The sequence below is a fragment of the Enhydra lutris genome, unplaced genomic scaffold (genome assembly GCF_002288905.1).
Source record: "Enhydra lutris kenyoni isolate GAN:26980312 unplaced genomic scaffold, ASM228890v2 scaffoldscaffold86, whole genome shotgun sequence".
Taxonomy (NCBI): Eukaryota; Metazoa; Chordata; class Mammalia; order Carnivora; family Mustelidae; genus Enhydra; species Enhydra lutris.
In genome coordinates this window covers 1,370,040-1,397,775 of record NW_019154170.1, presented here as the reverse complement: position 1 = coordinate 1,397,775, position 27,736 = coordinate 1,370,040, and the positions used below count along the sequence as shown (strand labels likewise).

At 39.6% G+C, this 27,736-nt stretch overlaps 1 protein-coding gene across 1 annotated transcript; it reads left to right on the top strand.

Annotated features, from left to right (window-relative positions):
- The first annotated feature begins 7,886 nt into the window (after window positions 1–7,886).
- Window positions 7,887–25,591, top strand: LOC111161643 (putative adhesion G protein-coupled receptor E4P). Its single transcript, XM_022525406.1, has 8 exons — window positions 7,887–8,006; window positions 11,710–11,868; window positions 13,982–14,176; window positions 17,371–17,606; window positions 19,966–20,032; window positions 21,892–21,983; window positions 25,175–25,355; window positions 25,568–25,591. Exons 1-8 carry the CDS (start codon window positions 7,887–7,889, stop codon window positions 25,589–25,591), a joined length of 1,074 nt encoding a protein of 357 aa, XP_022381114.1.
- Window positions 25,592–27,736: the final 2,145 nt, after the last annotated feature.

Genomic DNA, 27,736 nt, shown 5'->3' with positions numbered 1-27,736 from the left:
GAGGCTCCCTACCCCTTCCGTTTATCTCTGATATCTCCCCTCAGATTTGTTTCTCCATACCTCCTACTTTGCAAAAAAGCAAGGAGAAAAAAGTTTTCTACTTGTAGAGTTCCAGATTTATGTCCTTACATCTCAGGCTGGATTCCTGGCTATTCAGAATGGTTTGATAGTTATCCAGCTAAATTCAAGGGACCAGATGAAACAAGGTCCCCTACTCTTCCACAACCTTGCCTCCTACCCCTCAGTGATTGTTTTTCTATTTGTAGAATTGCAGCAATTCTTTTCTTAGATCTCAGATTTCATTGACAGTTGTTCAAAAGGATGTGATAGATAACCAGTTGAATTCAAGGACCAGATGAAACACGGGTCCCCTATTCTTTCCCATCTTCCCTCTGATCGAAACCTATATTTTACAAGCCCTATTAAGGGTCAAGCTACAACCTTCCCAACTACTTAAAAACCAAAGTAGAATTGGAGACCCATTTTTTATTTTGGGAATTATGGGATCCTCCGATTATGGAGACAAATCTCTCCTAATTAAAGTAGACATGACATTGTTTCCTGTGATGAATCTATGATGTTAACCCAACTTACCTATTTTCTGTCCTAGAAATCGACGTTGTGAACTGCTCTAATTTCAGTAGTGATCCAACATTTCAGAACTGTCAGAAGCAGGTAAGGTTCATCACTTCATGGGTTTGCACAAGTGTACAGAAGACCATCCTCAGAATAGAGTGGGTAATGTAGGGAGGGATACCTCACCATGGTGTGCAGGTGTATTTAATATATATTGTCATGTAACAAGTGACCCCCAAACTTAGTGACTTAAACAACATTTACTGTGTCTAAATTCCTATGAGTCAGGAATCCAAGGAGTGCTTTGCTGGACATGTTGCCATGGGATATCTAACAAGGCTGTCATGAAGGCATGAGGATGGAGAGTAAGCAGAAACCTCATCTGTGCTGACAGGAAAGGAAAACCATGGAGCTGCTTTGGTAAACATCCTGGCAACTCCTCAAACAGTTAAACATAGATTTATCGTATTCCCAGTAATTCTACTGCTAGGTATATAACCAAGAAAATTGAAAATACATGTCAACACAAAAACTTGTATACCAGTGTTCACAGTGGCATTATTCACAAGAGCCAGAAAGTGGAAATGACTGACATGACCATGAACTCCTAAGTAGACAAAAGAAATGTGGTCCATCCATACAATGAGCTCCTCCTCCACCATAAAAATGAATGAAGCATTGACACACACTACAACATGGATGGACCTTGAAAACACGATGCTCAGTGAAAGAAGCCAGACAAAAAATGTCACAGAGAGCATGATTCCTTTTTTTTTTTTTTTTGACAGATCACAAGTAGGCAGAGAGGCAGGCAGAGAGAGACAGGAGGAGGCAGGCTCCCTGCTGAGCAGAGAGCCCGATGCGGGACTCGATCCCAGGACCCTGAGATCATGACCTGAGCCGAAGGCAGAGGCTTTAACCACTGAGCCACCCAGGCGCCCAGCATGATTCCTTTTATATGAACTGTCCAGATAGGCAAATCCTGAGACACAGAAAGTAGACTAGGGGTTGCCATGGACTAGGATTGGGGGTGATTGCTCAAGAATACAGATTTTAGGGGAGAATGTTGAAAATGCTCTAAACTTTATTGTGGTTGTAGTGATGGTTGTACAAATATGTGAATATACTAAAAGCCATTGAATTATATACTTTAAATGGATGAGTCTTATGGGTGAATTATATCTCAATGGAATTGTTAAAGAAAAAAATGTTAGTTGAGAGGCACCTGGGTGGCTCAGTGAGTTAGAGCCTCTGCCTTCAGCTCAGGTCATGATCCCAGGGTCCTGGGATCAAGCCCCACATCGGGCTCTCTGCTCAGCAGGGAGCCTGCTTCCCCTCCTCTCTCTCTCTGCCTGCCTCTGCCTACTTGTTATTTCTGTCTGTCAAATAAATAAATAAAATCTTTAAAAAAAAAAAAAAGGTTAGCTGAATTGGCCAGTGTGCATAGTTGGTCTCCCAATATAATTAATCAAAGACTTTTAGTACCTACAGAAAATGTTAAGACCATATATTCTGAGCTCCTTTGTTTTTAATTAGGGATCCTGAGGCCCAGAGGATTTAAGTGACTTTTTCAAGGTCACAAGGCTTGTTGGTGCCAAAGCTGTTTTAGCGACCAGTTTTAAAGTATGTTTGGCAAAGCAGAGGATCATAGAGAAAGAGAGGAAAAATAAAACAAGAAGAAATCAGAGAGGCAGACAAACCATAAGAGACTCTCAACCATAGGAAACAAACTGAGGGCTGCTTGAGGGGAGGGGAGTGGAGGATATGGGGTAACTGGGCGATGGGCATTAAGGAGGGCATGTGATGTAGTGAACACTGGATATTATATAAAACTGATGAATCACAGACCTCTACCTCTGGAAAAAAAAAAAAAACAGTACATTATTGAATTTCAATACATAATTGAATTTAAATTTTAAAAATTAGGAAAAAAATTATATATGAAATTGGGGCTCATCTATCAAAACTACTAGACAACCAGCCCAAGCTGATTAAAGGAAAAATAACAAATCCTTCTTTTCTTCTTTTCTCTTAGTTAAATTTGAGCAGTTCTATAGACAACAGCAGAGAGATCTGCACCCGTTTTGCAAAGCTGTCCCGCAGCTGTGGAGAGAGAAAAACTACTCTGTCCCTACAGGTCTGAGCTTCTTTTCCTTTGGCTCCAGGTTCAGGTGGATGCCTTCTCCTCCACCACCTCCCTTTTAAGTAGACTTGTATGGTGTATATACAATGAATCTTGGAACACTGAAAAAATAAAATAAAATTGAATCAGAAAAAAAAAAGCAAGTAGGCTTCGTCTTTCAGAGCAGTTTTAGATTCACAGCAATGTTGAGCAGAAATAGAGAGTTCCCATATATTCTCGCCCCCTTCATATGCACAGCCTGGCCTGGTATCTGGCACCAGATGGTGCTTTTGTGAACCTACAATGTCATGTCAATGTCACCCCAAGGCCAGAGTTGTTGACATTAGGCGTCATACTTCATGCTGCCCATTCTGTGAGTTTTATCAAATGTATAATGACATGTGTCCACCATTATAGTATCAAACAGAATAGTTTTGCTGCCCTAAAACTGCTCTAAAAATCTCATCTCTATGAGTTTTTATTAAGGAGGGCATGCGCCGTGGTGAGCGCTGGGTGTTACATGCAATTAATGAGTTACTGAACACTACATCAAAAACTAATGAGGTAGTATATGTTGGCTAACCGAACATAATAAAAAATGTATTTTAATAACGATTTTATATATCCAAGGAGTACATGATGATATTTTGATATACATATATGTAATGAAATGATTACTACAGTCAAGCTAATTAGCATATCCATTTCCTCACATTTACCTTTGTGTGTGTGTGGTGAGCATTCCTGAAAGCTCTTAGCAAATGTACAGTGTATTATATAGTATTCTTGTTTAAAAGATTTTATTTATTTTTTTGTCAGAGAGAGAGAGAGAGAGAGAGAGAGAACAAGCAGGGGGAGTGGCAGGCATTGGGAGAAGCAGGCTCCTCACTGAGCAAGGAACCTGATTCAGGACTCTTAATCCCAGGACACTGGGATCATGACCTGAGCCAAGGGCAGATGTCTAACCAACTGGGCCAACCAGGCATCCCTATTATATAGTATTTTTAACTAAAGCCATCATACTATACATGAGAGGTTGAGACTCATCCTATATAAATGCAACTTTAGAATCTTTGACCAATGCAGATGGATACTTAACCAAATCAAAACCAAACACAAATATAATACTGGAAAGTATTAAAAGACATACTAAGGAACTGAGTCTACTGAGACTTACCTTCTTAGGATATGACGTATGTGAAGATTCTCAGAATTGGGCTCAACCAGCATTTGCCAGTTCAGGAAATCTCATTTCACACAGTTCCTTTGGAGTCTGTGCATACAAGGTTGTGGGATGTTCCCAGAAAAGATTTAAGGTCCCTCGAACCTCTGTCAATGAGAGTAAATACCTCCTCTTTTGTGCTTCTTGTCAAATTTAATTTTGAATTTATCACATGGCAAAATGTTGTGGAAAGGCAATGAAAACCAAAGTCTTCTCCCAACATAGAAAAATGCACCAAAAAAGTCTAAGAGAAGGAAAATGGTTTTATTATGGAATAAGTATTAAACCAGCATGCTTTTGCTTTTACAGTGCCAGATCCTGGGCTCAGGGCTATTGGTAGATTTATCTGGCCCAAACACAAGCTTGAATTTGTTCAGTTAAAGGACTTTGGTCTTGCAAAGCCTCCCATTCATCTAACAAGCCTTGTTTCTAACAGGAAATCGGGAACTCTTACCATTTTCTCACAAACCTCACTTCCCAATTAACCCCTGGAAATCAAAAAGAGAAAGCAAGGCTAGTGACAACCTACCTGCAGAGTATAGAAGCGGCCGTCCTTGCAGCTGCATCCAGAAATCCAAAGGAAACACAGAAGGAGGAAGGGCCTTTTATGGGTAAGGAATCACAAGGATGGTAAGTACAGCTCCCCTTCCCTGTTGCCAGGCTCTGTTCTACCGAGTTTGTGTATCACCTCACAAAATCCTCCTAGTAGTGCTGGGGTAAGTGTGATTACTTCTATCTTATAATAAGGGGGCTGAGTCCCAGAAAATGTGCCTGAGTTCCTGGCATCCTAAATGGTGTAAGAGTCAAGAGTCAGACTCTGCACCCAAGTCTGAGTCCACAGTCTTCTCTCTCAACCAGTACACAGTCAGTGTGCACTGCCTGGTATAATTTTGCATTTCATGGATTTGATTTTTTCCTACATGGACCCACCGTCAAAAGTTTGCAGGTAGCCAATTTCATAAAGTACTACTATGACAGAGGAAATGAATAGGGTGTGGTTTTAATTTTGGATTGGACATACCTCTCTATTTCTTATAAACATTCACAGAAATACAGATCAGCAAGTAGAAGAAAGTATACACCATCTATAATCCTGCAGATTCAGAGAAACCTACTCTAGGTTAGTGTATTATTTAGTGATTGCTGCATAACAAGCGATCACAAACAACACATATATAATTCATAGCTTCCATGGGTCAGGAATCAGGGCATGGCTTAGCTGAGAACTCTGCTTGGGCGGGTCCCCCAAGACTGCAGTGAAGGTGTTGGCTAGGGCAGGAGTCTCATCTAAAGGCTTGAAGAAGGGAGAATTTATTTCCAAGCTCGCATGGTTATTGACAGGATTCAGTTCAGTTCTACTGCTGATTTGGAAACGGTTCTTTCTCTTCTACCTTCCTTCCTGGCCTGTGAGTCAGTGCTGGGTTGAAGAGCAAAGGAATAATACCTCACATCCACTTGGAAGGCTATTAACAAAAACCAGAAAATAACAAGCACTGATGAGGATATAGAGAAAATGGAGACCTTATGCACAGCTGGTGGGAATGTAAAATGGTACAACGATGTGGAATTTCTTGGTGGTTCCTCAAAAAATTAAACATAAAATTACTACATGAATCAGCAATTCCACTTCTGGGTCTGTACCCCCAAAGAACTGAAAGCAGAAACTCAAAGAGATATTCATATATCTGTGTTCACAGATTCTTTATTCACAGTAGCTAACAGGGGGATGCAACTCACGTGACCATTCATAGATGACTAGATAAACAAAATGTGGTGTATCCAGACAACATAGTATTATTCAGTCTTAGAGGAAAGACATTCTAACATGGAGGAAAGACATGCTACAACATGGATGACCCATGAGAACGTTATGCTCAGTGAAATAAGCCAGAAACAAAAGAACAGATTCTCTATTATCCCACTCATAGGAAGTCCCTAGAGGAGTCCCATCCATGGAGACAAGAAGCAGATGGTCAGAGCCAGGGGTGGGTGAAAGCATGAGGAGTTTGTGTTTAATGGGAACAGAGCTTCAATTTGGGAAAATGAAAAAGTTCTAGAAAGGGATGGTGAGGGTGTGATTGTGCTTAACACCACTGAACTGTATGCCTAACCATGGTTAAAATGGTAAAATTTATGTTATGCGTATTTTATTCCAATAATGATAAAGAAAACAGTGAAGGTGCCTGATTAATTCCTAGTTCACTTTTTGAATTTGGCTAAATGCCCATGGAGTTTGGCCATTTCTTTTCCACACTAATCAAGAGTTATCAGTTCAGGAGTGTGTGGGTTTTTCTTATTGGTGTCCAGTGCAGAGGATTATCACATTGGAGCAGGTGGGCAAGTGGATGTTGCTGTTGACCAAACATTCTCTGTTTTTTAGCCATCAACACACAAAGGGTTGAGGACTGCCGGGTGAAGACACTCAGTTTGAAGGCAGAAAAGCAGACCATGGATATTCACTGCACCACCAATAAGGAAGAAATCTTGGGAGGTACTCTATATGGTGGCCCTAGAACTTAGACTATCAGTCCAAGAATTTTCCCAGTGGAATTCCATGTTGCTCCAATAAAACAGTTCATAGAAGCCTTTTATTGTTACTTGAGTACGTTCCATGAATGACACTGATAAAGCCAGAGTCTGGGAAATTCACTTTGGATTCTTACAGCCAGAAATAAGAAAAAGAAAAGAATCCTATTTTGTTTACCTTGGATGTGTTGGAGCAGGATTAGAGTTGAGATTTTTTAATGGCTTCCCATGTCTTTTCCTTGCTTAAATCACCTCCACCCTATGCAATGCTTTAGGCTGGTTTCCTTAAACAGCTGTCTTTCCCTTGCAAATGGACAATGAGTGGCTCCCTATTTCCTGGAGGAAACCAATCAGCCTTTTAGCTCTTTCTCTCTTTTTAAAATTTCTGAATATTTGTGTTTATTTTTATTCATTTATTTTTTTTTGCTTTAAGTTTTAAATTTTTAAAAAAATTTTTACTTGAGATATAATTGACATATAACATTAGTTTCCAGTGCATGACATACTGATTTCATATTTGTCTAGCTCATTTGAAAAACTGTGCAAAGTCTAAATTTAATCACCTTTAAGATTTTTCCTTTACTATTTTTCATATGACCTTTCCCTCCTGCAAACTTACCTGCTAATAGTCTTTTTCTCCCTCTTTCACTTCCTTGCTCTCCCCTTCATCTCTTGCCTTCTTCTCCCCTTCTCTCTTTCCTTCTTTCTTCCCCCTTTTCTATTTCCATCCTATTTTCTTTCCCTTCCCTTTTCTCCCTTTCTTCCTTCTCTAAATCCACCCATTCATCCACCCATTCATCCATGTATCCATACAATCTACCATCTTTCCTTTCACCCATCCATCCATTCATCCTTCTATCCATGCAAGCATGCATGCATGCGTCCATCCATCCGTCCATCCATCCATGCATTCTTCCATCCATCCATTCTTCCATCCATCTACTCACTCACTCTCCCATCTATTAAACTGCCTGCCTTCTTTCCCCTCTTCCTTGATTCCTTCCATCATTTAATTGATTTGCTTTGGAATTTTTGGGGAATATAATAATGACTTCACATTTTCCTAGCTCCAACCTAAAGTTGGTTATTAAATATCTGTAATCCTTTCCTTAACAGTAAAATGCCAAAGAAAATATTCCCTAGCAAGAGTGGTAGTCATGAAGAAATTTCTATTTAAAATTTAAAATATGTTAAAAATAAAATGATTATGACTTATGTGAATGACTCAGCACATTGTCCCACAGTAAAGGCTTAATAAATGAGAACTAAAATCATTTTTTCCAATGATCTGTGAAAGTTAACACAGATTACATTGCCCCCAAATGGCCATCCTTGAAACTAGGTGGGGTTTTCTTCTTTATCCCAGGTATTGTCGCATTTATATCTTATACTTCTATTGGTCCCATCATCGGTGAGAGTTTTGCGTCTAAGGAAAATCTAATGACAAAGGAAAAATTGCATAATTTCTACCTGAACTCCAAGGTAGTGAGTGGTACAGTGGGATCCAGAAAGAACATCTCACTCTCCGTGCCTGTTAATTTCACATTTCAGCATGAAAAGGTATGTGAGAACCAGGTGACTCTATTACATGTACAGGGATTTCATAATTAAATGGGAATGTTTCCATGCTGATGAATTCACAGGTTGGAAGTCTGTAAAAATGAAATCGAATCTCACTCATCTGGGAGACATGGTGTTGGAAAGTCCAAAATAAACCAAGGGTGTGATATGGCTTCCTGAGAAACTGGGGTATCCCTGAGCTGTATTGAGGAGATAACTTCAGAATCAGCCTCTCAACTCTCCCCCAAGACTCTGGATATGTCTGACTCGTCAAGCCGGTCCAAATAAAACTGGTCAGGGTTTAAGAAGTCACCAATCCAGACCAGCATGTGAGATGAGTGGTAGTCCTTAGGTGTTTTTGAAGTGCTTCCTAATGGCTGTAACAAGGCATCATACCAGGCACACTCCAATAGAAAAGTTTTCAAGGTTTTAGAACTTTGCCAAAATTAAAATTGATTTGTCTTCTTCAAAGGCGTTGTTTGCTTGTGTAAACAATTACTCCAGAACTTGGCAACTTAAAGTGATATGAATTTATTATCTCATTCTGTTTCTTTAGGTCAGGAATCTGGGTGTAGCTTTATTGGATGGCTCTAGCTCAAGGTTTCTCAAAAGTTTTCTGTCAAGATAGTGGCTGGGTGTTGTCACCAGCAGACTTCACTGAGGCTAAAGGGTTTGTTTTAAAGGTGGATTCGCCCTGTGGCCGGTGGCAAGAGGCTTCTGTTTTTGCCATGTGGGGCTCTCTGAGAGCTGCTTCACTGTTTTCATGGCGTGGTAGTTGGCTTCCATGAGTGCTCCAAGAGAGACTGCTCCCAAGGAAGTGGAGTTAGACTTGGCATTTTGAAGGGAGTGCCAAATAATTGATGGACATTTCTTAAACCAGTACACGGAGAGTTGCTGCTGAACAAACTGGGTTCAAGTCCTGGCTCCCTTCCCACTCACTAGTTAGGCAAATTACCCAGCCTTCTGTGCTGAGCACAGTCCAGATGCTGAGGTTCTGTTACTGGTAATAGTAATGTGCCTTCTTAATGTGTAGGATAAATGAGTCCACGTGTATAAAGCCCTTAAAATAGTGCCTGACATCAACAAATGGTGCTGGGAAAATTGGATATCTGTGTGCTAAAGAGCAAATGGACTCTTACACCATACATAACATGAACACAAGATGGATCAAAGACATAAATGCAAGACCTAGAACTATCAAACTTCTAGAAGAAAACATAGTTGAAAAGCTTCATTACTTAAATTTGGCAAGAGTTTCTCAGTTATGACACCAAAAGAACAAGCAACAAAAGTAGAAATAGATAAATGGGCGACACTAAACTAAAAACTTCTGTGCATCAAAGGACACAGTCAATGTAGTGAAAAGCTAACCCATGGAATGGGAGAAAATACCTGCTAAAGGTTTAGTACCCAGAACACATAAAGAACGTCTACAAGTCAACAACAGCAACAAAATACCTCTATTTAAAAGAGAGAGAGAGATAGAAAAAGGATCTGAACACATGTTTCTCAAAAGATGATATACAAATGTTCAAGAAGCATATGAAAAGATGCTGGAAGTCACTAACCATTAGGTAAATGTAAATCAAAACCGCAATGACATATCACTTCATATCCATTAGTATGGCTACTATAAAAACAAAACAAAACAAGATGAAGAGGGAGAGAAATTGGAATCACTGTGAAATGTTGGTAGGAATATTAAATGGTGCAGCCACTATGGAAGATAGTATGATTGTTCCTCAAACGCTTGAACCTAGTATTACTGTATGAAATAATATTGAATAGTATTTAGCTTTTAAAAAAAATGAGCATTGGGTGTTATATGCAAGTGATAAATCACTAAATTCTACACCTGAAATCAATTTTACCATATACATTAAATAATTAGAATTTAAATAAAAACTTGAAAAATAAAGAAATACAATTTTGATATATGTTACAACAGGGATGAACCTTGAGGACATTTTGTTAAGTGAAATATGCCAGACACAGAAAGAAAAATATTAAAATCCATTTTATATAAGGTCCCCAGAGTAGTCAGGTTCATAGAAACAGTCACAGAAAAAGTCAAAGAATGTTTGCCAGGAGCTGCAGGGAGAGAAATGAGCAATTATTTTTTTAATGGTCAGTGTTTCAGTTTTACAAAATGAAAAAAAAGTTGTGGACAGGACACCTCGGTGGCTCAGTTGATTAAGTGTCAGCCTTCTGCTCAGGTCATGATCTCAGGGTTCTGGGATCAAGTCCTACATTGGGCTCCTTGCTCAGTGGGGAGCCTGTTCTCCTTCTGCTTGTTCTCTCTCTCTCTCTCTCTCTCTCTCTCTTTCTGTGACAAATTTTAAAAAAGTTCTGGAGATGGGTTGCACAAAAATGTGAATTTATTTAACATTATGGTGCTGTCCACTCAAAAATGGTTAGGTTGGGAAATTTTTATATTATGCAATTTTTACCATAATAAAACCTTTATTAAAAAATCTGACACATAGGGGTGCCTGGGTGGCTCAGTCGGTTAAAGCCTCTGCCTACGGCTCAGGTCATGATCTCAGGGTCCTGGGATTGAGCCCTGCATCAGGCTGTCTGCTCAGTAGGGAGCCTGCTTCCTCCTCTCTCTCTCTGCCTGCCTCTCTACCTACTTGTGATCTGTTGTCAAATAAATAAGTAAAATCTTTTTTTTTTAAATCTGACACATAGTAAGAATTCCAAAGCATTAGATACCATTAATTTCTAGGCTCAGCCTTTGTTGATTTTTTTTTAAATGCAATTACATGGGAATTTCAGAACACAGGAAGTGGTGAGCACTCAGAATATTTTTTACTGCCTTTTATTTCCTGTCAAAGGAAATATTTAAAACCTCTAAATATCAAATAAGCAATATTCAGACACCATTTCCCCCTTTTCCCAGCTCTTGGCTGAACACAGGATTTTTTTTTTTTCCTTACAAACAGCCTTAGACCTGGATTAAGGAAAGAAACAGATTTTTGTCTCCTTCATATAATCAAACTTTGGGCATGATTAAATGGCCATGTGAAAGCATTCTGACCCATTTATACCTCCCACTGGGCCCATTATACTTAAGCTGTTCACTTGTAGCAGCTTCAATGAGCAAGTCCTTTTCTGTGTCAAATCACAAAACAGTGAACCAACACTTTTGTGCATGTACTGTATTTTGGGGTATGCCCCAACACATGCATCTGGGACAGTAACAGAACCTACACCATAAGCTGCTGTGGAGGTTAATCGAGTTATTCCATGCTGAGTCTAGAGATTGGTGCCTACATATGTAGATATCTGTCAGTGTTGTCTCTGTTGGTGACAAGGACAATTTCAAGGGAGAAAAGAACTACTAGTTAGGAACTCAACAGATACTTTCTCTTCTTCAGGAAATCACATTGCCTTGACATCAAAAATGATCTCCTTTTTCTTCCCTCTTCTCATTTACCTTACAAATGAGAGAGACAGTAGGTAGGATGGTTAAGACTTACAGCTCTGAAGTCCGAACTCCAGGACTGGAATCCCATCTCCTCAATTATCACCAGCTTCCAACTGTCAGTTTCCTCCTGTGTAAAAGGAGTATATGAATACCTACCTTTGTAGTAAATGAGATAATAGATACAAAATGCCTAGTATATTTTGGAATATGAACAACAATCAGTAAATGTTAGTTATTTTATGACTGGGCTAAGGCAATGTGGTTATTCTCCAGATGAAGAGAGAAAATGAGCTGTCCATCTGTGTCTACTGGCAAGGGTCGTCTTGGTCTAATGAAGGCTGTCAAGTTATTTCTTCAGATGAAAATCAAACCCTTTGCAGCTGCAATCACCTCTCCAGCTTTGCCATCCTCATGGCATCCACCAAATTAAAGGTAATCTCTCCTTTTGTAAATAAACTTACCTTTCATTGAAGTGGAACATTATCAAGTTCTAGTAAAAAGAAGATTGAATGCATTCTGACATTGAACGGAGAGCAGTTTTAAAGCAAGCCCTCTATTCATGAAAGGCTGTCAACATTTTCAGTGGAAATCACTAGAATGTTCACCTGGAAGTGTTAGCCATTAAGTGCTTCTCACAGTTTCCTGTTCCTTAGAACCATAGGTTGGGGTGTTTATTTATAATGCAGATTCTTGGCTCCATTTCCAAGAGATTTGGATTCTGAAAACCTGGTGTGGGGTCAGGGGCCTGCATTTTACAAGGGGATTCATTCCCTAGACAAATATTCCTCGAGCATCTAGGACCACTAAGTGTGTGGAAGATACCCGACGCTTCAGTGAATGGGGACATAGTAAGTAATGAACCTCAGAATAAGTGAATTGTATCGTATGTTACAAACTTCTCTCTCTGATATGGGGAAGTGACAACAGGGACAACTCTGTGCTCCCTCAACACAGAGGGAAAGAATGTCAAACGTCTCTTGAATAACTCTTTACCTTTACATTGATCATACATTGAACTAATATTTGGAACCTATTGGGTTAAAGAAAATATACTAGAGTTCCTGGGTGGCTCAGTTGGTTAAGCAACTGCCTTTGGCTCAGGTCATGATCCTGGAGCCCCAGGATTGAGTCCCAAGTTGGGCTCCCTGCTCGGCAGGGAGTCTGCTTCTCCCTCTGACCCTCGCCCCTCTCATGCTCTCTCAATCTCTCTCTCAAATAAATAAATAAAATCTCTTGGGAAAAAAAGAAAACATAGTAGTAAATTATTTTATGTCTCCTTTTACATTTTTAATGGGACTACCAGAATATGTAAAATTATTTCATAGGGTATATGTTTTTTGAAAAAACCCACTTTATTGAGATATCCTTGATATGTAAAAATTGTATATATTTAAGGTGAACAACGTGATGTTTTAGTATATGTGTATGCATTATGACAAGATCTTCATGGTCGAGATACATAACTTACCCATCACCGCTATATAGGTGTCCTGTCGTGTGTGTCTGCGATGAGAAGGTTTAAGACCTACCTTCTTAGCAAATTTCAAGTATACAATATAGCATTGTTCATTGTTGATACCATGCTGCACATTAGATCCCCAGAACTCAGTGAGCTTTCATAACTGAAGCTTGATGCTGCTTGGCCACATCTCCTCATTTTCCCCTCCTCCCAGCCTCTGGCAACCAACATTCTACTCTCTGCTTCTGTGAATTAGACTATTTTGGAGTCTGCATATATGTATGATCATACAATATTGGTTTTCCTGTGTCCGGTTTGCTTCATTTGGCCTGATGCTGTCAGGATTCATCCATGTTGTCGCAAATAGCAGGATTACTTTCTTTATTAATGCTGAGTAATACTCCACTATAGTAATGTAATGCGTACACCTCAGTGTCTTTACTCATCCATCCATCAATGGTTATTAGGTTGATTCCATATCTTGGCTATTGTGAATGATGCAACTGTGATATTTTTATGGGCCATGCCAGTTTGGTGGTTTCAGTTTTCCAACAGTACTGTGTAGAAAATACTCTTAAGGCCTCTATTAACTTGCCAGGACTGTGATGACCAAGTTTCATGGTCTGGGTGGCTTAAACAACAGAAACTTATTTTATCGCAGATCTAGAATCTGGAAGTCCAAGTTCAAGGTGCTGGTAGGATTTTTTTTTCCTGAGGCATCTCTCCTTGGCTTCCTACTCCCTGTGTCTTCACATGGTCCTCCCTCTCTACCTGTCTGTTTCCAAATTTCTTATAAGGGCACCAGTCTTACTGGATCAGGGCCCACCCTAATGACATCATGTAACTCAGTTAACCCTGTCTCCAAATACAGTCAGATTCTGAGGTCCTTGGGATTAGTACTTTTACATATTAATTTGTGGGTGAGGAACACAATTCAGCCTGTAATACTGCCTCCATTTTAAATATGGGGACACCAGATCTCAGAGAGCTAAAGTCATTTGTTTGGGGGACAGACCTGGGACACCCATCAGGCACATAACAACATAACTGGAAACTCTAATGGATTTCTTCTTTTGCGGCTCATAGGTGGATCCTGTGCTGACCATGATCACATACGTGGGGCTGAGTCTCTCTCTGCTGTGCCTCTTCCTGGCAGCCCTCACCTTCCTCCTGTGCCGACCCATCCAGAACATCAGCACCTCCCTCCACCTGCAGCTCTCCATCTGCCTCTTCCTGGCCCACCTGCTCTTCCTCACAGCCATTGACCGGACAGAGCCCAAGGTAGGAGAATTAGCTGAGACTCACTTTTCTGTGAACATTTCCAGCGGCTTTGCCGCTATGCACTTGAAGCCCAAGGAAGGGGTAGCTAGATGTAGGAAAAGGGAAGGAAGGTCCAAAAATTTGGATGGACAGTTCAACCCCCATTGCCAATGGCTGCTCATTTTAGTGCTATCAATAGTGGGTCTCTGGGAATGAATATTAGAAGGGAGTTCCCTGGCTATGAAATCGTAAAAGTCGGGGTCCTTGGGTGGTTCAGTCAGTTGGGCGTCCAACTCTTGGTTTTGGCTCAGGGCGTGACCTCAGGGTCATGAAATTGAGCCCCGCATCACTCACACTCCGTGAGGGGTCTGCTTCCCCTCTTCTACTTCCTCTGTCCCTCTCCCCTCTCTCTCAAATAAATGAATAAATCTCTAAAAAAAAGAAATGGTGAAAATTACATATCTAATCAAAATTAATTTATTTTAGGGGTGCTTGGGTGGCTCAGTGGGTTAAAGCTTCTGCCTTTGGCTCAGTTCATGATCCCAGGGTCGAGGAATCTAGTCCTGCATCAGGCTCTCTGCTTAGCGGGAAGCCTGCTTCCTCCTCTCTCTCTTTCTCTCTCTCTCTGCCTGCCTCTCCACCTACTTGAGATCTCTGTCTGTCAATAAATAAATAAAATCTTTTAAAAAATTAATTTATTTTAAGTTGGCAAACCTAAAGTGTGAGTAGAGGAAGTAACCTGCCTAATATTATATAATGGGTTTTATGAGGTTTTAGTTAAGAACCTGACTGTCCTTCACTTAATTCAGGGCACACAGCTCTAGATCTGCACTTTGTAATAGAACCTCCTGTTAGGATAAAAATATTCTATATGTGAACTCTTCAATATGGGAGTGACTGGCCACATGTGGCTATTAAGCACTTGACTTTGGCTAGTGTAACTGAGGAACTGACTCTTCAATTCTGTTTTAATTTTTTTTAAGATTTTATTTATTTATTTGACAGAGAGAGACACAGCAAGAGAGCGAACACAAGCAGGGGGAGTGGGAGAGGGAGAAGCAGGCTTCCCGCCAAGCAGAGAGCCTGACACAGGGCTCAATCCCAGGACTCTGGGATCATTACCTGAGCCAAAGGCAGACACTTAATGACTGAGCCACCCCGGCACCCCTTAAATTCTGTTTAATTTTAATGAATTTAAATGTAAATAGTCCCATGAGTGTCTCCTAGCCATAAGGTAGACTGTGCAGATCTGTAGATATCAACTTTATTCAGCAAAGAAGGACACTGAAGTGTTTATTTTGTGAATATTTGTTAAAATATAGTTCCTCTAAAGCCATTGGGTCACCTTTCAGCACTTTTGCTAAATGAAAACGTTGAACATAGGATACTCAGCTCTCTTGGATAGTATTTTATGCATGAGTGAGATGAATCTAAGCCAAAGGTCAAAAAAATTATTTCCCAGACCTAACTGCCAGCAGCTCCTTTCTGTTGAGTCTGCTTGTGGTTTTTAATTAAAAAAGAGTTGCAAAAAAAAAAAAAAAAAAAAAAAGAGTTGCCAGTATCTGGGTACTTACCTCAAAGAAGGAGCATTGGGTCTTATATGCAAACAATGACTCATGGAACACTAAATCAAAAACTAATGAGGTACTATACGGTGACTAATGTAACACAATACAAAAAAATTTTTTAAATTAAAAATGTTTTAAAAACTTTTATATCAACATGGACAGGACGGGAGGAGATTATGCTGAGTGAAATAAGTCAAGTAGAGAAAGTCAATTATCATACGGTTTCACTTACTTGTGGAGCATAAGGAATAACATGGAGGACATTAGGAGAAGGAAAGGAAAGGTGAATTGGGGGAAATCAGAGGGGGAGATGAACCATGAGAGCCTGTGGACTCTGAGAAACAAACTGAGGGTTTTGGAGGGGTGGGGGGTTGGGCCTGGTGGTGGGTATTAAGGAGGGCACATATTGCATGGAGCACTGGGTGTGGTGCATAAACAATGAATCTTGGAATACCGAAAAAATAAAATAAATTTTAAAAAATTTTTTAAAGATAATTAAAGAAAAAGAATTTGAAAATAAGTTCTGAAAGAGACATTTGCACAACCATGTTCACAGTACCATTGTTCACAATAACCAAAGGTAAAAACAACCCGTGTGTCTTGACAGACGGCAGGTACAAGAAGTGCTATATATACATAGGATGGAATATTATTCAGCCTTAAAAAGGAAGGACATACTGACACTTGCTACAACCTGTATGGACCTTGGGGACATTGTGCTTAATGAAATAAACCAGTCACAAAAGGACACATCCTGTCTGATTCCACTCATAGAGGGTCCCTAAAAGACTTACACATATTCACAGAGACAGAGAGTCGATGGTGGGAACCTGAGGTGGGGGAGGGTCGGAAGGTCAGTGTTTCAAGGGGACAGATTTCAGTTTTGCAAAATGAAGAGTTCTGGAGATGGATGGTGGGGACGGCTGCACAACAGGGTGAATGTACTTAACACTCACAGGCATTGACTAGACCACGAACCATGCACTTATAAATAGTAAGATGGTAACTTTTGTGTTGTGTACTGTGTATTTCCCCACAGTTTTTTTCTTTTTAACTGTCTGCATTTAAAAACTGAGAAATTTTGCTCAACAATTCAGATTTCCAGGTGTGTGTGTGCATATGTTTTAAAGAAAGGAAACACTAGCAATATTAGGCTCACATTCTTTTTTTATTATTATTATGTTAGTTAGTCACCATGCAGTACATCTTTGGTTTTTGATGTTGTATTCCAAGTTCATTGTTTACATATAACACCCGGTGCTCTGTGCAATACGTGCCCTATTACTCAGCCATCAGACATGATGAATACCCAACTTTTGCATCAACCTGGGCTCACATTCTTGAATGGAAACCATTGCTGGAGCTGAAAGCAACTGCTGCTTTTCGGAAGGGTCATGTGGCACAGTTCCAACCCCTACCTCTTCCCTAACATTTGCCTGCTTGACAGATACATGCTCCCTACCTGGCCCTCCACAGTTTTTGAGTTTGCCACCACGAGTCAACCCAGAGAAGTACAGGAACTCAACCCAAGCATCTTGCTCTGCACGACTGTGTTCCAGTGACCTTGTATCCCCTTTGCTCCAAGGAATGGTGAACTTTGTTCTCTGTGCACCCGTAAGGTTCTCCTAACTTTTGTCTCCCCTCCAGGTGCTGTGCTCCATCATCGCTGGAGTGCTGCACTACCTCTACCTGGCCTCCTTCACCTGGATGCTCCTTGAAGGGCTGCAGCTTTTCCTAACTGTCAAGAACCTCAAAGTGGCCAACTACATCAGTGCAGGGAAGTTCAAGAGGAGGTTCATATATCCTTTTGGCTACGGGATCCCAGCTGTGATTGTAGCTGTGTCTGCAGGGCTTGGACACACCAGTTATGGAACAGAAACTCAGTAAGCACAGTGTCTTTGTTATGAGGAAGTAACAATACAAATATGAACTCCAATGTATAAAACATCTACTACCTTTGCTATTGAAGGCTCTGTGGGCCCCCCAGGAAACAAAGCAGACAATAAGCAAATAGACATGCAATATGATGTTAGGCTGTGATAGCTACCACCACAGAAAGCAAAGTAGAGAAATTGGGATATATGTGAGGTGATATTTGAAATAATGTGATCAGAGGGACCCCTAAGAGGTAAACTTCCTATGACATATGTTATTTGATTTTTGAAAAGTCTTATTGTGTTTATTTCCCAGTGCTGTTCGAACAAATTAGCTCAAACTTGGTGGCTTAAAACCACGCAATCTTGTTATCTTAGAGTTCTGTAGGTCAGAAGTCCATCATGGGTCTCACTGAGCTAAAAACAAGGTATCAGCATGTACATTTCATCTTGGGCCTGGAGGGGCTTTTCCAGCCTTCAGGGGCCACCCATATTCCTCAGCTCATGTCCCCCTTCCTCTGTGTTCAGAGCTGGCAACATTGCGCCTCTCTGACCTTCGGATCTCCTTCTGACTCTCTTCTGTCTCTCCTTTCCACTTCTAAGAACACATGTGATTCCATGGGATCCACTCAAGTAATCCAGGGTAATCTATCTCCCCATTCCAAGATACTTACACTCAATTATATCTGCAAAGTCCCTTTTGCTTTGTAAAGTAGCAATTCACAAATTCTGGGCATTAGGACTTGGACACCTTCGGAGTAGAGAGAAGTTCAAGTTATTCTATCACACCTATAAATTTATTTTCTTTCATAATTTGTTCTAACTTGCAAAATTATTTTTAGGAACAAGTGGACAATCATGGGTTTAGGGTGGACATAATTTTGGACATAATTTTGGAAAAGAAATAACATACAAAAAAGTGTCCTTTGAACTAAGCAGTAAACAACATATTTTTGAAATACAACTTGAGGGGGCACCTGGGTGGCTCAGTGGGTTAAAGCCTCTGCCCTCAGCTCGGGTCAGGATCCCAGGGTCCTGGGATCGAGCCCCTCTTTGGACTCCCTGCTCAGCAAGAAGCCTACTTCTCCCTCTCCTGCTCGCCCTGTGTTCCTTCTCTCTGTGTGTCTCTCTCTCTGTCAAATAAATAAATAAAATCTTTAAAAAAAAAAAAAAAGAAAGAAATACAACTTGAGGAAAGGGACCATCCTTTATGGATGAAAATCAGAGTTGAAACTAAATATTTTTGTTACTAAAAGCCAAATCTGTGTTTATCCTGTTATTGGTCTATTCCAGTGATTCTCAGGTAGGGGTGATTTTGTCCCCCACAAGGGACTTTCAGCAGTGTCTGGAGACCTTTTTTGTTGTCACAGCTTGAGGGAGACAGGTGGCCAGATATGCTACTGAATGTTTTGTGGTGCACAGGTCAACCCCACTGTGAAGAACCATGGGCCCCAAATGTCGGTAGTGCCAAGACAGAGGAAATCTGGTCTATTCAAAGCCACCGCTCTGAGTTTGTATTTGAATTCTGATAGTGGAAGGATGGGGCAGCATTCACTGGGTCCTTGATGCTTAACTGAATGAATGGTCTGGACCACTATACCCAGAATATAAGTTTTCCAAGAATGTTAATCATTGTTTTTCTCCATGTTATGGTTGTCATTGTTATATTATTATTTCACCGTGACCCAGTTCCTGTGCCCATTTTTCTCCCTATGTTTCAGTTTAGGGAAAGATTTTTTTTAAGATCTTATTTATTTATTGGACACTGAGAGAGAGAGAGAACAAGCAGGGGGAGCTGCAGGCAGAGGGAGAGGGAGAAGCAGACTCCCCGCTGAGCAGAGAGCCCAATGGGGGACTAGAGCCCAAGACCCTGAGATCATGACCTGAGCCAAAGGCAGCTGCCTAACTGACTGAGCCACCCAGGTGCCCGAGAAAGATTTTTTTTTTTAATGCACATGATGTAATGTGCTAATGATGTACTATAGGGTGTATAATGTAATATATATGCATATATATAATATGTATTTTATATATATATAATATAGAGTGTATAATATAATAAGCTAATGTTGTACTATAGGGTGACTAATGTAACATAATGAAATAAATTTATTTGCTTAAAATGTTTATTTTTATTATTATTCTTATTACATTATGTTAGTCACCATACAGTAGTACATCACTAGTTTTTGATGTACTGTTCCAAGATTTATTGTTTACGTATAACATCCCAGTGCTCTATGCAATACATGCCCTCCTTCATAATTTTTTTAACTTAAAAACTTTAAAAGTTAAAAAAAATAAAAATAAATAAGTGCATTTGTTTCTTTTTATGAAGATCTGGAAAGTTGTTTGTTCTGTTTTTCAGCTGCTGGCTCAGCTTCCATGGAAGATTTATTTGGAGCTTCATGGGACCGGTTTTTGTTATTATTTTGGTAGGTGTATAATTTTTGTTGTCACTTTGGATATAGAAAATACCGTGTTTAGTGACATGACAAAGGGAATCATTGGATAGAGACCTATTTAAATTTTCTTTAGAGTCTTTAGACTTAGAACAGTACATACTAAGAGATTATATATGGACCCTTCTCTTTGTGGAAAGAGTCACATCTGAGCTGAGATGAAGACATCACATGTTACCCCAGCGGAATCACTGATGATTTGGCTTTCTAAAAAAATATGTGGTCACGGACAATCAGCTTTTTAAAAATTATAATAAAATCATTTAACATGAGCTGTATCCTCTTAGTAAAATTTTAGGGGTTCAATGCAGTATTGTCAACGATGGACATGATGGCATCATACAGCAGAGCTCTAGAGTGTAATCAGCTTGCATGACTGGAACATTATACCTCCTGAATCATAATTCCTTATATCCCTTTTCCAGCCCCAGACCCCAACACCACCATCCTACTCTCTGCTTCTATGAGTTTGACTATTTGGACACCTCGTGTAAGTGAAGTCATGCCATATTAGTCCTTCTGTGACTGGCTTATTTCACCTACCATCATGTCCTAAAGGTTCATCCATGTGTCCACATAGTGTAAGGTCTCCTTCTTTTTTAGGGCCGAGCAATATTCCACTGTGTCTGTCCATATATTTACACAATGAGCTATCGCTATCAAATCTACTCTATCCATTCTCTTAATGGACACTTAGGTTGTTTACGGATCTTGGCTTTTGTGAATAATGCCGCGTGGAGTATGGGAGTATGGATGTCTCCTCCAGATTTGGACTTCAATTCCTTTTTTATTATCTAAATTCAATTAGCCAACATATAGTCCATTATTAGTTTCAGATGTAGTGTTCAAAGATTCATCATTGCATATAACACCCAGTGCTCATCCCAACACAAACTCAATTCTTTAGGATAGATATGCAGAAGTGGGATTGCTGGATCACAAGTCAGTTAATATTTTAAATATTTTGAAGAAGCTCCATACTGTTGTCTACAACAGCTGTACCAACTTACATTCCCACCAACAGGTGTGCAAGTGTCCCAATTTCCTCACATGTTCACCAACACTAGTTATCTTTTTCATTACAAATAACTTAAAATTCACAAGAACTTGCAAAAATAGTTCAAAGAGTTCTAAGTAGCCTTCACTCAGCTTTACTCAAAGATAATATTTTACATAATCATGGTAAAATACCAAAACCAGGAAAATGACATTCGTATAGTCACATCAACTAGACTATAGGCCTCAATCAGATTTCCTTTCTGAATTAATAGAATGTGTTTTGCAAACACAATTTGACCATCAGTCTTGGGTGTTTTTTAATGGCTGTGTAAAATATTTAGTGATCCTAAAATTTTGTTATGAAAAGGGCATGCCAATAGGGGGAGGGGGGAGCAAACATTGGAAAAGGTAAGCACCAAAATGGAAATAGTGCTTATCTCTGAATATGAGTTTCTTTGCCAGAATTTCAGATAAGTTCTGTCTGTTTTTCTGCATTTTCCTAATTTTGGATAATGAACATATATCGCTTTTCTGATCATAAAAAAACGGAGGCTAATTTTTTAAAAAATCAAGGCATATGCAACTAATGGACTGTTGAACACAACATCAAAAACTAATGATGTACTGTATGTTGGCTAACAGCATAATTATAGAAAATAATCGAGGCATATATCCAGAGAGTTTCAGAAATCCTAAACATATTTTACAAGTTTCAAGAATGAATTCCTTTTTTAAATTTCATTTTTTTCAGTGTTCCAATGTCATTTCCTATTTAATTGTAAATATTAGATATTAGCCTACTTTAAACTCTGTCCTTCATGTCATTTCCACAGATCAATTTTTCCTTCTATCTGACCACCCTATGCATTTTAAAAAACCAGCTTAGCTCCCTCAATAATGAATTACCCAGGATGCACAACACAAGGTAGGTGGGCACAGAGCCAGAAAATGCAAAAGAGGTTTGTTTTTTTTTTTCCCCCTCCAGAATATTTCACTGTGTAAAGTGGGGGCAGTGATTCTAAAATGAGGGGTAATTTTCTGGAGACATTTTTGGTTGTCGCAAGATGGGATGGAGGGTGAAGAGGGGAAGGCTGCTACTGGCATCTAGATGTTAGCGACCTGGGATGCCGTTAAGCGTCCTATGACACACGGGACAGCCCCCCACATACACATATATACACACAAAGGTGATCTACCCAAATGTCAGTAGTGGTGAAGTTAAGAAACCCTGAATAATGTCTTTGCAGTTTCCCTTATTTTTATAATTTTGGGGAAAGTATATGGTCCAGGTAAGAAGCAGAGTTTATCCAGCACATGAATCTCTAATAGGGTTGTATTTCTACAAGAACTCGTTTTCAGTACTTAATGTTGTGAATTATAGGTTGTAATTAATATTATTGTATTAACTTGTTTTATGCACGGTGTTATTTAGGTACATAGTAAGAACACTAGATCAGGAGGTAGCTGCCATTGAAAAGATAATTTGTTATACTCACAGACCCTGAGAGGAAAGGCATGCTGTGCCACGAGAGGGGGATTTTCTGGGGAAACACCGGAGTTGACTAGCAGGCAGGGGACAGGGGAAATTGTAGGCAAGTGCCTTTATTGTGGTGTCTGTGGGAAAGAGGTATAGCAGGGTAAACAGGCTTAGGATCGACTAGTTTGAAAAATTCCAGTAAGAGACTCTTTTTTTCATTTATTTTATTTAAATTCAATTAGTTAACATATAGTGTAACATTAGTTTCCAATGTAGAGTTGTTATTCATCCATTGCATGACTTAATGTTTACTAAGTATCCATTATATCAAGTGCCCTCCTTAATGCCCATCACCCAGTTACCCCATCCCCCCCCACCTCCCCTCCAGCAACCCTCAGTTTGTTTCCTAGAGTTAAGAGTCTCTTATGGTTTGTCTCCCTCTCTGATTTCATCTTATTCTATTTTTCCCATCCTTCCCCTATGATCCTCTGTTTTGTTTCTTAAATTCCACATATGAGTGAAACCATATGATAATTGTCTTTCTCTGATTGACTTATTTCACTCAGCATAATTCCCTCCAGTTCCATCCACATCCATGTAAATGGTAAGATTTCATCTTTTTTTGATGGCTGGGTAATATTCCATTGTGTGTGTATGTGTATATATATATACCATCTCTTCTTTATCCATTCATCTGTCAATGGACATCTTGGCTCTTTACATAGTTGAGTTATTATGGACATTGCTACTATAAACATTGGGGTGCGGGTGCCCCTTCAGATCATGGTTTTTTTTTTCTTTTGGGTAAATACCTAGTATTGCAATTGCTGGGTAGTAGGGTAGCTCTATTTTTAACTTCTTGAGGAACCTCCGTACTGTTTCCCATAGTGGCTGTACCAGCTTGCATTCCCACCAACAGTGTAAGAGGGTTCCCCTTCTCCACATCTTCACCAACATTGTTGTTTCCTGTTTTGTTAATTTTAGCCATTCTGACTGGTATGAGGTGGTATCTCATCTTGGTTTTGACTTGTATTATCCTGATGCCAAGTAATGTGGAGTAATTTTTCATGTGTCTGTTGACCATTTGTATGTCTTCTTTGGAGAAGTATCTATTCATGTCTTCTGCCCATTTCTTTTCCAGATTCTTTGGTTTTGGGGTGTTGAGATTGATAAGTACTTTATAAATCTTAGATACTAACCCTTTATCTGGTAAAACATTTGCAAATATCTTTTCCCATTCTGTAGGCTGTTTTTGGTTTTGTTGACTATTTCCTTTACTGTGCAAAAGCTTTTATCTTGATGTAGTCCCAATAGTTCATTTTTGCTTTTGTTTCCCTTGCCTTTGGAGACATGTCTAGCAAGAACTTGCTGTGGCCAAGATCGAAAAGGTTGCTGCCTATGTTCTCCTCTAAGATTTTGATGGATTCCTGTCTCAAATTTAGGTCTTCCATCTATTTTGAGTCTATTTTTGTGTGTGGTGTAAGGAAATGGTCCAGTTTCATTCTTCCTCACATGGCTGTCCAATTTTCCCAACACCATTTGTTGAAGAGACTGTCTTTTTACCATTGGATGTTCTTTCCTGCTTTGTCAAAGATCAGTTGACCATAGAGTTGAGGGTCCATTTCTGGGTTCTCTATTTTCTTCCATTGATCTATGTGTCTGTTTTTGTGCCAGTACTATACTGTCTTGATGATGACAGATTTGTAGTAAGAGCTTGAAGTCTGGAATTGTGATCCCACCATCTTTGGTTTTCTTTTTCAACATTCCTCTGGCTATTTGGGTTTTTTTCTTGTTCCCTATAAATTTGAGAGACTCTTAACTATAGGAAAACACACTGAGGATTGTGGAAGGGAGGTGGTTGTGGGGATAGGGTAACTAACTGGGTGATGGGCATTAAGGAGGGCACTTGATGTAATAAGCACTGGGTGTTGTATGCAACTGATGAATCACTGAACTCTACCTCTGAAACTAATAATACACTATATGTTAATTAAATTTAAATACAATTTTTTAAAAAGAAAAGAAAAATTCCAGTGTGTTTCTGGGCATAGGGACTGTCCCCAGTTGTCTGGTACCTGGCCCTGGGATGATTAAGGCAGATGAATAGTGGCCTGGAATGTGAGAGGTGGTTGAGGGTGTGAGCTTTGGGTTGGTTGGTTTGCATTCGAAAGGTACGCTCTAAGAATTGGCTAACCCCAGGAGGGGCAGGCCGGGGTGGGGGCGGCAGTCAGCAAGGTTCCAGTTGTCACAGCAACAGACTACAGAAAATAAAAAACATAGTTAATACACTTATAGTATATAATTCTAATAAATGCCATTATGTTAATATTATGAATACTGGAACATATGCTATTTCATTATACCAAACAAAAATGTATACTTTTTGTATATTTGTAATGTATTACTTTCTATCAATAATTACATGGGATATTTAACACTTCACAATATATTATACTAGCATTACATACCAGTCAGTCTCTATAACACTCCTGCCAGGGGTAATTATGTTGAACAGGCTGACATTCTAAGTCCTGAAGCCCTGAAGCAAGAGAAAAACCATCCCAGTATGTGAGAGAAACCATTGCCATGAGCCATGGAGCCGAGATGAATAACATCATGCTGTGTCTTGGTTTTGGCAGGATGCTGGCATTCAAAGCCATTGCTCAGCTTTTCATTTTGGGCTGTTCTTGGGGCCTTGGCTTCTTTCTGGTGGAAGGAGTACTGACCCCCATCAGGTCGGTAGTGGCCTATTCCTTCACCATCATCAATGTTCTACAGGGCGTCTACATCTACCTGGTCTACTGCCTTCTCAATCACAAGGTAAACCAGTCTGTCCTCCACGTATTCCACTGCCTCTGGGTTTCTCACGTTCTGCTGCTACTTTCTGTCTCTTGGGCTTCTCCATTGCTTGGGTACTGGTTGTGTATGTGTGTTTGGGGGATGGAGGGGTGAGGGAGGTGGGGCTCTTTCTTCCACATCTCAACTTTTGTCCCAGGGACCACCTTTCCAGGATTTGTCTTTCTTGCTTCCAGTCATTTGAACCTGCACTGAAGTAGTAGAAACTGGGTAGAGCCATACAAGGCCCACAATGAGACGTTGAGAATCTGACAATGAGAAAAAAAAAATGGGGAAAACACAGTAAATGCTGAGAAATCGTTGTATAGGACTTTACAAAAAATCCCTATGCTATGAAAACAATTCTGGCTTATTACATTTAAATACTGAGTTTGTAATTGTAAACGTGGGCTAATTCTTAGAATGACAAAAGAATCAAATGTTGACTTTGAAGGGGCATTATTTTATGCATTATGGTGTGGGAGCTATGATAGAATGATTTTTATGTGATGCTCAACTTTTGTAAACTGCAATTTCACACAAATAGTTTGGAATTTGTTAATTTTACAAGGATCTCTGAATCTTTTGATAGCTTAATCATTTTCTTGGGTGTGTCTATCTTGTCGTGATTCTTTTTAGTTTCACTTTTTTAAATTATCTGGTCTAATTTGCAAGATTTTTGTCTATTGTAAGGGTTGGCAAACTTTTCTTAAAGTATGAGGAAATATTTTTGGCTTTGCAGGCTCTAAGATTTCTGCTTGTAGCTATTCACCTGTGCTCTAATACCATGAAAGTGCCCATAGACAGTATGTCAATGAATGGGCAAGGCAAAACTTAATTTACACAAATAAGTAATGGACTACATTGGGCCTGGGGGCGTACGTTGCTGACCCCTGGTCTATTGTGTTTTGAAAATTCTCCAACATCACAGTCACTGATTTCATGAGCTTACAGATTTTTAAATTTTTTTATTATGTTATGTTAGTCACCATAAAGTACATCATTAGTTTTTGATGCAGTGTTCCAAGATTCATTGTTTGCATACAACACCCAGTGCTCCATGCAATACTTGCCCTCCTTAATAACTATCTCTGGGCTAACCCATCCTCCCCACCCCCATCCCCTCTAAACCCCTCAGTCCATAGTCTCTCATGGTTTCTCTTCCCCTCCGATTCCCCCTACTTCACTTTTCCCTTCCTTCTCCTCCGTGCTATTCCTTATGTTCCACAAATAAGTGAAACCGTATGATAATTGTCTTTCTCTGCTTGACTTATTTCATTTTTACAAGATTTTATTTCACTTTGCAATTATTTTCATTGGGACTTACTAATTGGATGTTTTACTGGCTGGTAGAATTAGGGGTGTGAAAAAATACAGTAAGTACCACATGTAATGCTATTAAACATGTGATGGGTATTAAGGTCACATGTTGTGATGAGCACTGGGTGTTACACGCAACTGATGAATCATTGAACACTACATCAAGAACTAATGATGTCCTATATGTTGGCTAACTGAACATAGTAAAAAAATAAAAATAAAGGTCACTTTCAGCAAAAAAAAAAAAAAATAAATATATATATATATATATATATATATATATATATATATATCTTTAAGTCATCTCTACACCCAGTGTGGGGCTCAAATTTATAACCCTGAGACCAAGAGTCATATGTTCCACATATGGTTCCTGAGCCAGCCAGGTGCCCCACATGTAATGCAATTAATGTTCAATCATTAAATTTATATGGTAGCTAGTTAACAAAATGAAGTAAATTTTTCTCAATCATTTCATTGCAACTTAAATTTAAAATACAATAAAAAATTTAATACAACTGAACCCTTTAGAAACAAAGAAAAATAAGACAGCAGCAAAAGTACACAAATACAGGGGTGCCTGGGTGGCTCAGTGGGTTAAAGCCTCTGCCTTCGGCTCAGGTCATGATCCCAGGGTCCTGGGATTGAACCCCACGTCGGGCTCTCTGCTCAGCGGGGAGCCTGCTCCCCCCCCCACACACCTATCTCTCTGCCTACTTGTGATCTCTGTCTGTCAAATCAATAAATAAATAATCTTTAAAATAAAATAAAATACCATAAAAATACTTAAAACTTTCATGCCTTATCAAACTACAATTGTATCTTTTTCCTCTGTATGATCCTTATACGTGTTTCACAAAGTCACTCCAGGGACAAAACTGACCCCTAGTGACATGCCAGATGAGGGTCAAAGCTAACATTCAGCAATTAGGGACATCTGACTGGGAACCAAACTTGAGTGCTCTGCTTGTTAGGGAGTACTGTGGGGGACTTCTGTCACAAGTGCCCTCATCGTAAGGAGACCCCTCATATTTCTCTTCATTGCT

Excerpts from the sequence above, each read along its gene's own strand:
- LOC111161643 (XM_022525406.1), top strand. The coding sequence starts at position 7,887 with ATGACAAAGGAAAAATTGCATAATTTCTACCTGAACTCCAAGGTAGTG. Across the intron at positions 8,007-11,709 it reads TCACATTTCAGCATGAAAAG|ATGAAGAGAGAAAATGAGCT; the intron begins GTATGTGAGAAC and ends GTTATTCTCCAG. Across the intron at positions 20,033-21,891 it reads CGGTTTTTGTTATTATTTTG|ATCAATTTTTCCTTCTATCT; the intron begins GTAGGTGTATAA and ends TCATTTCCACAG.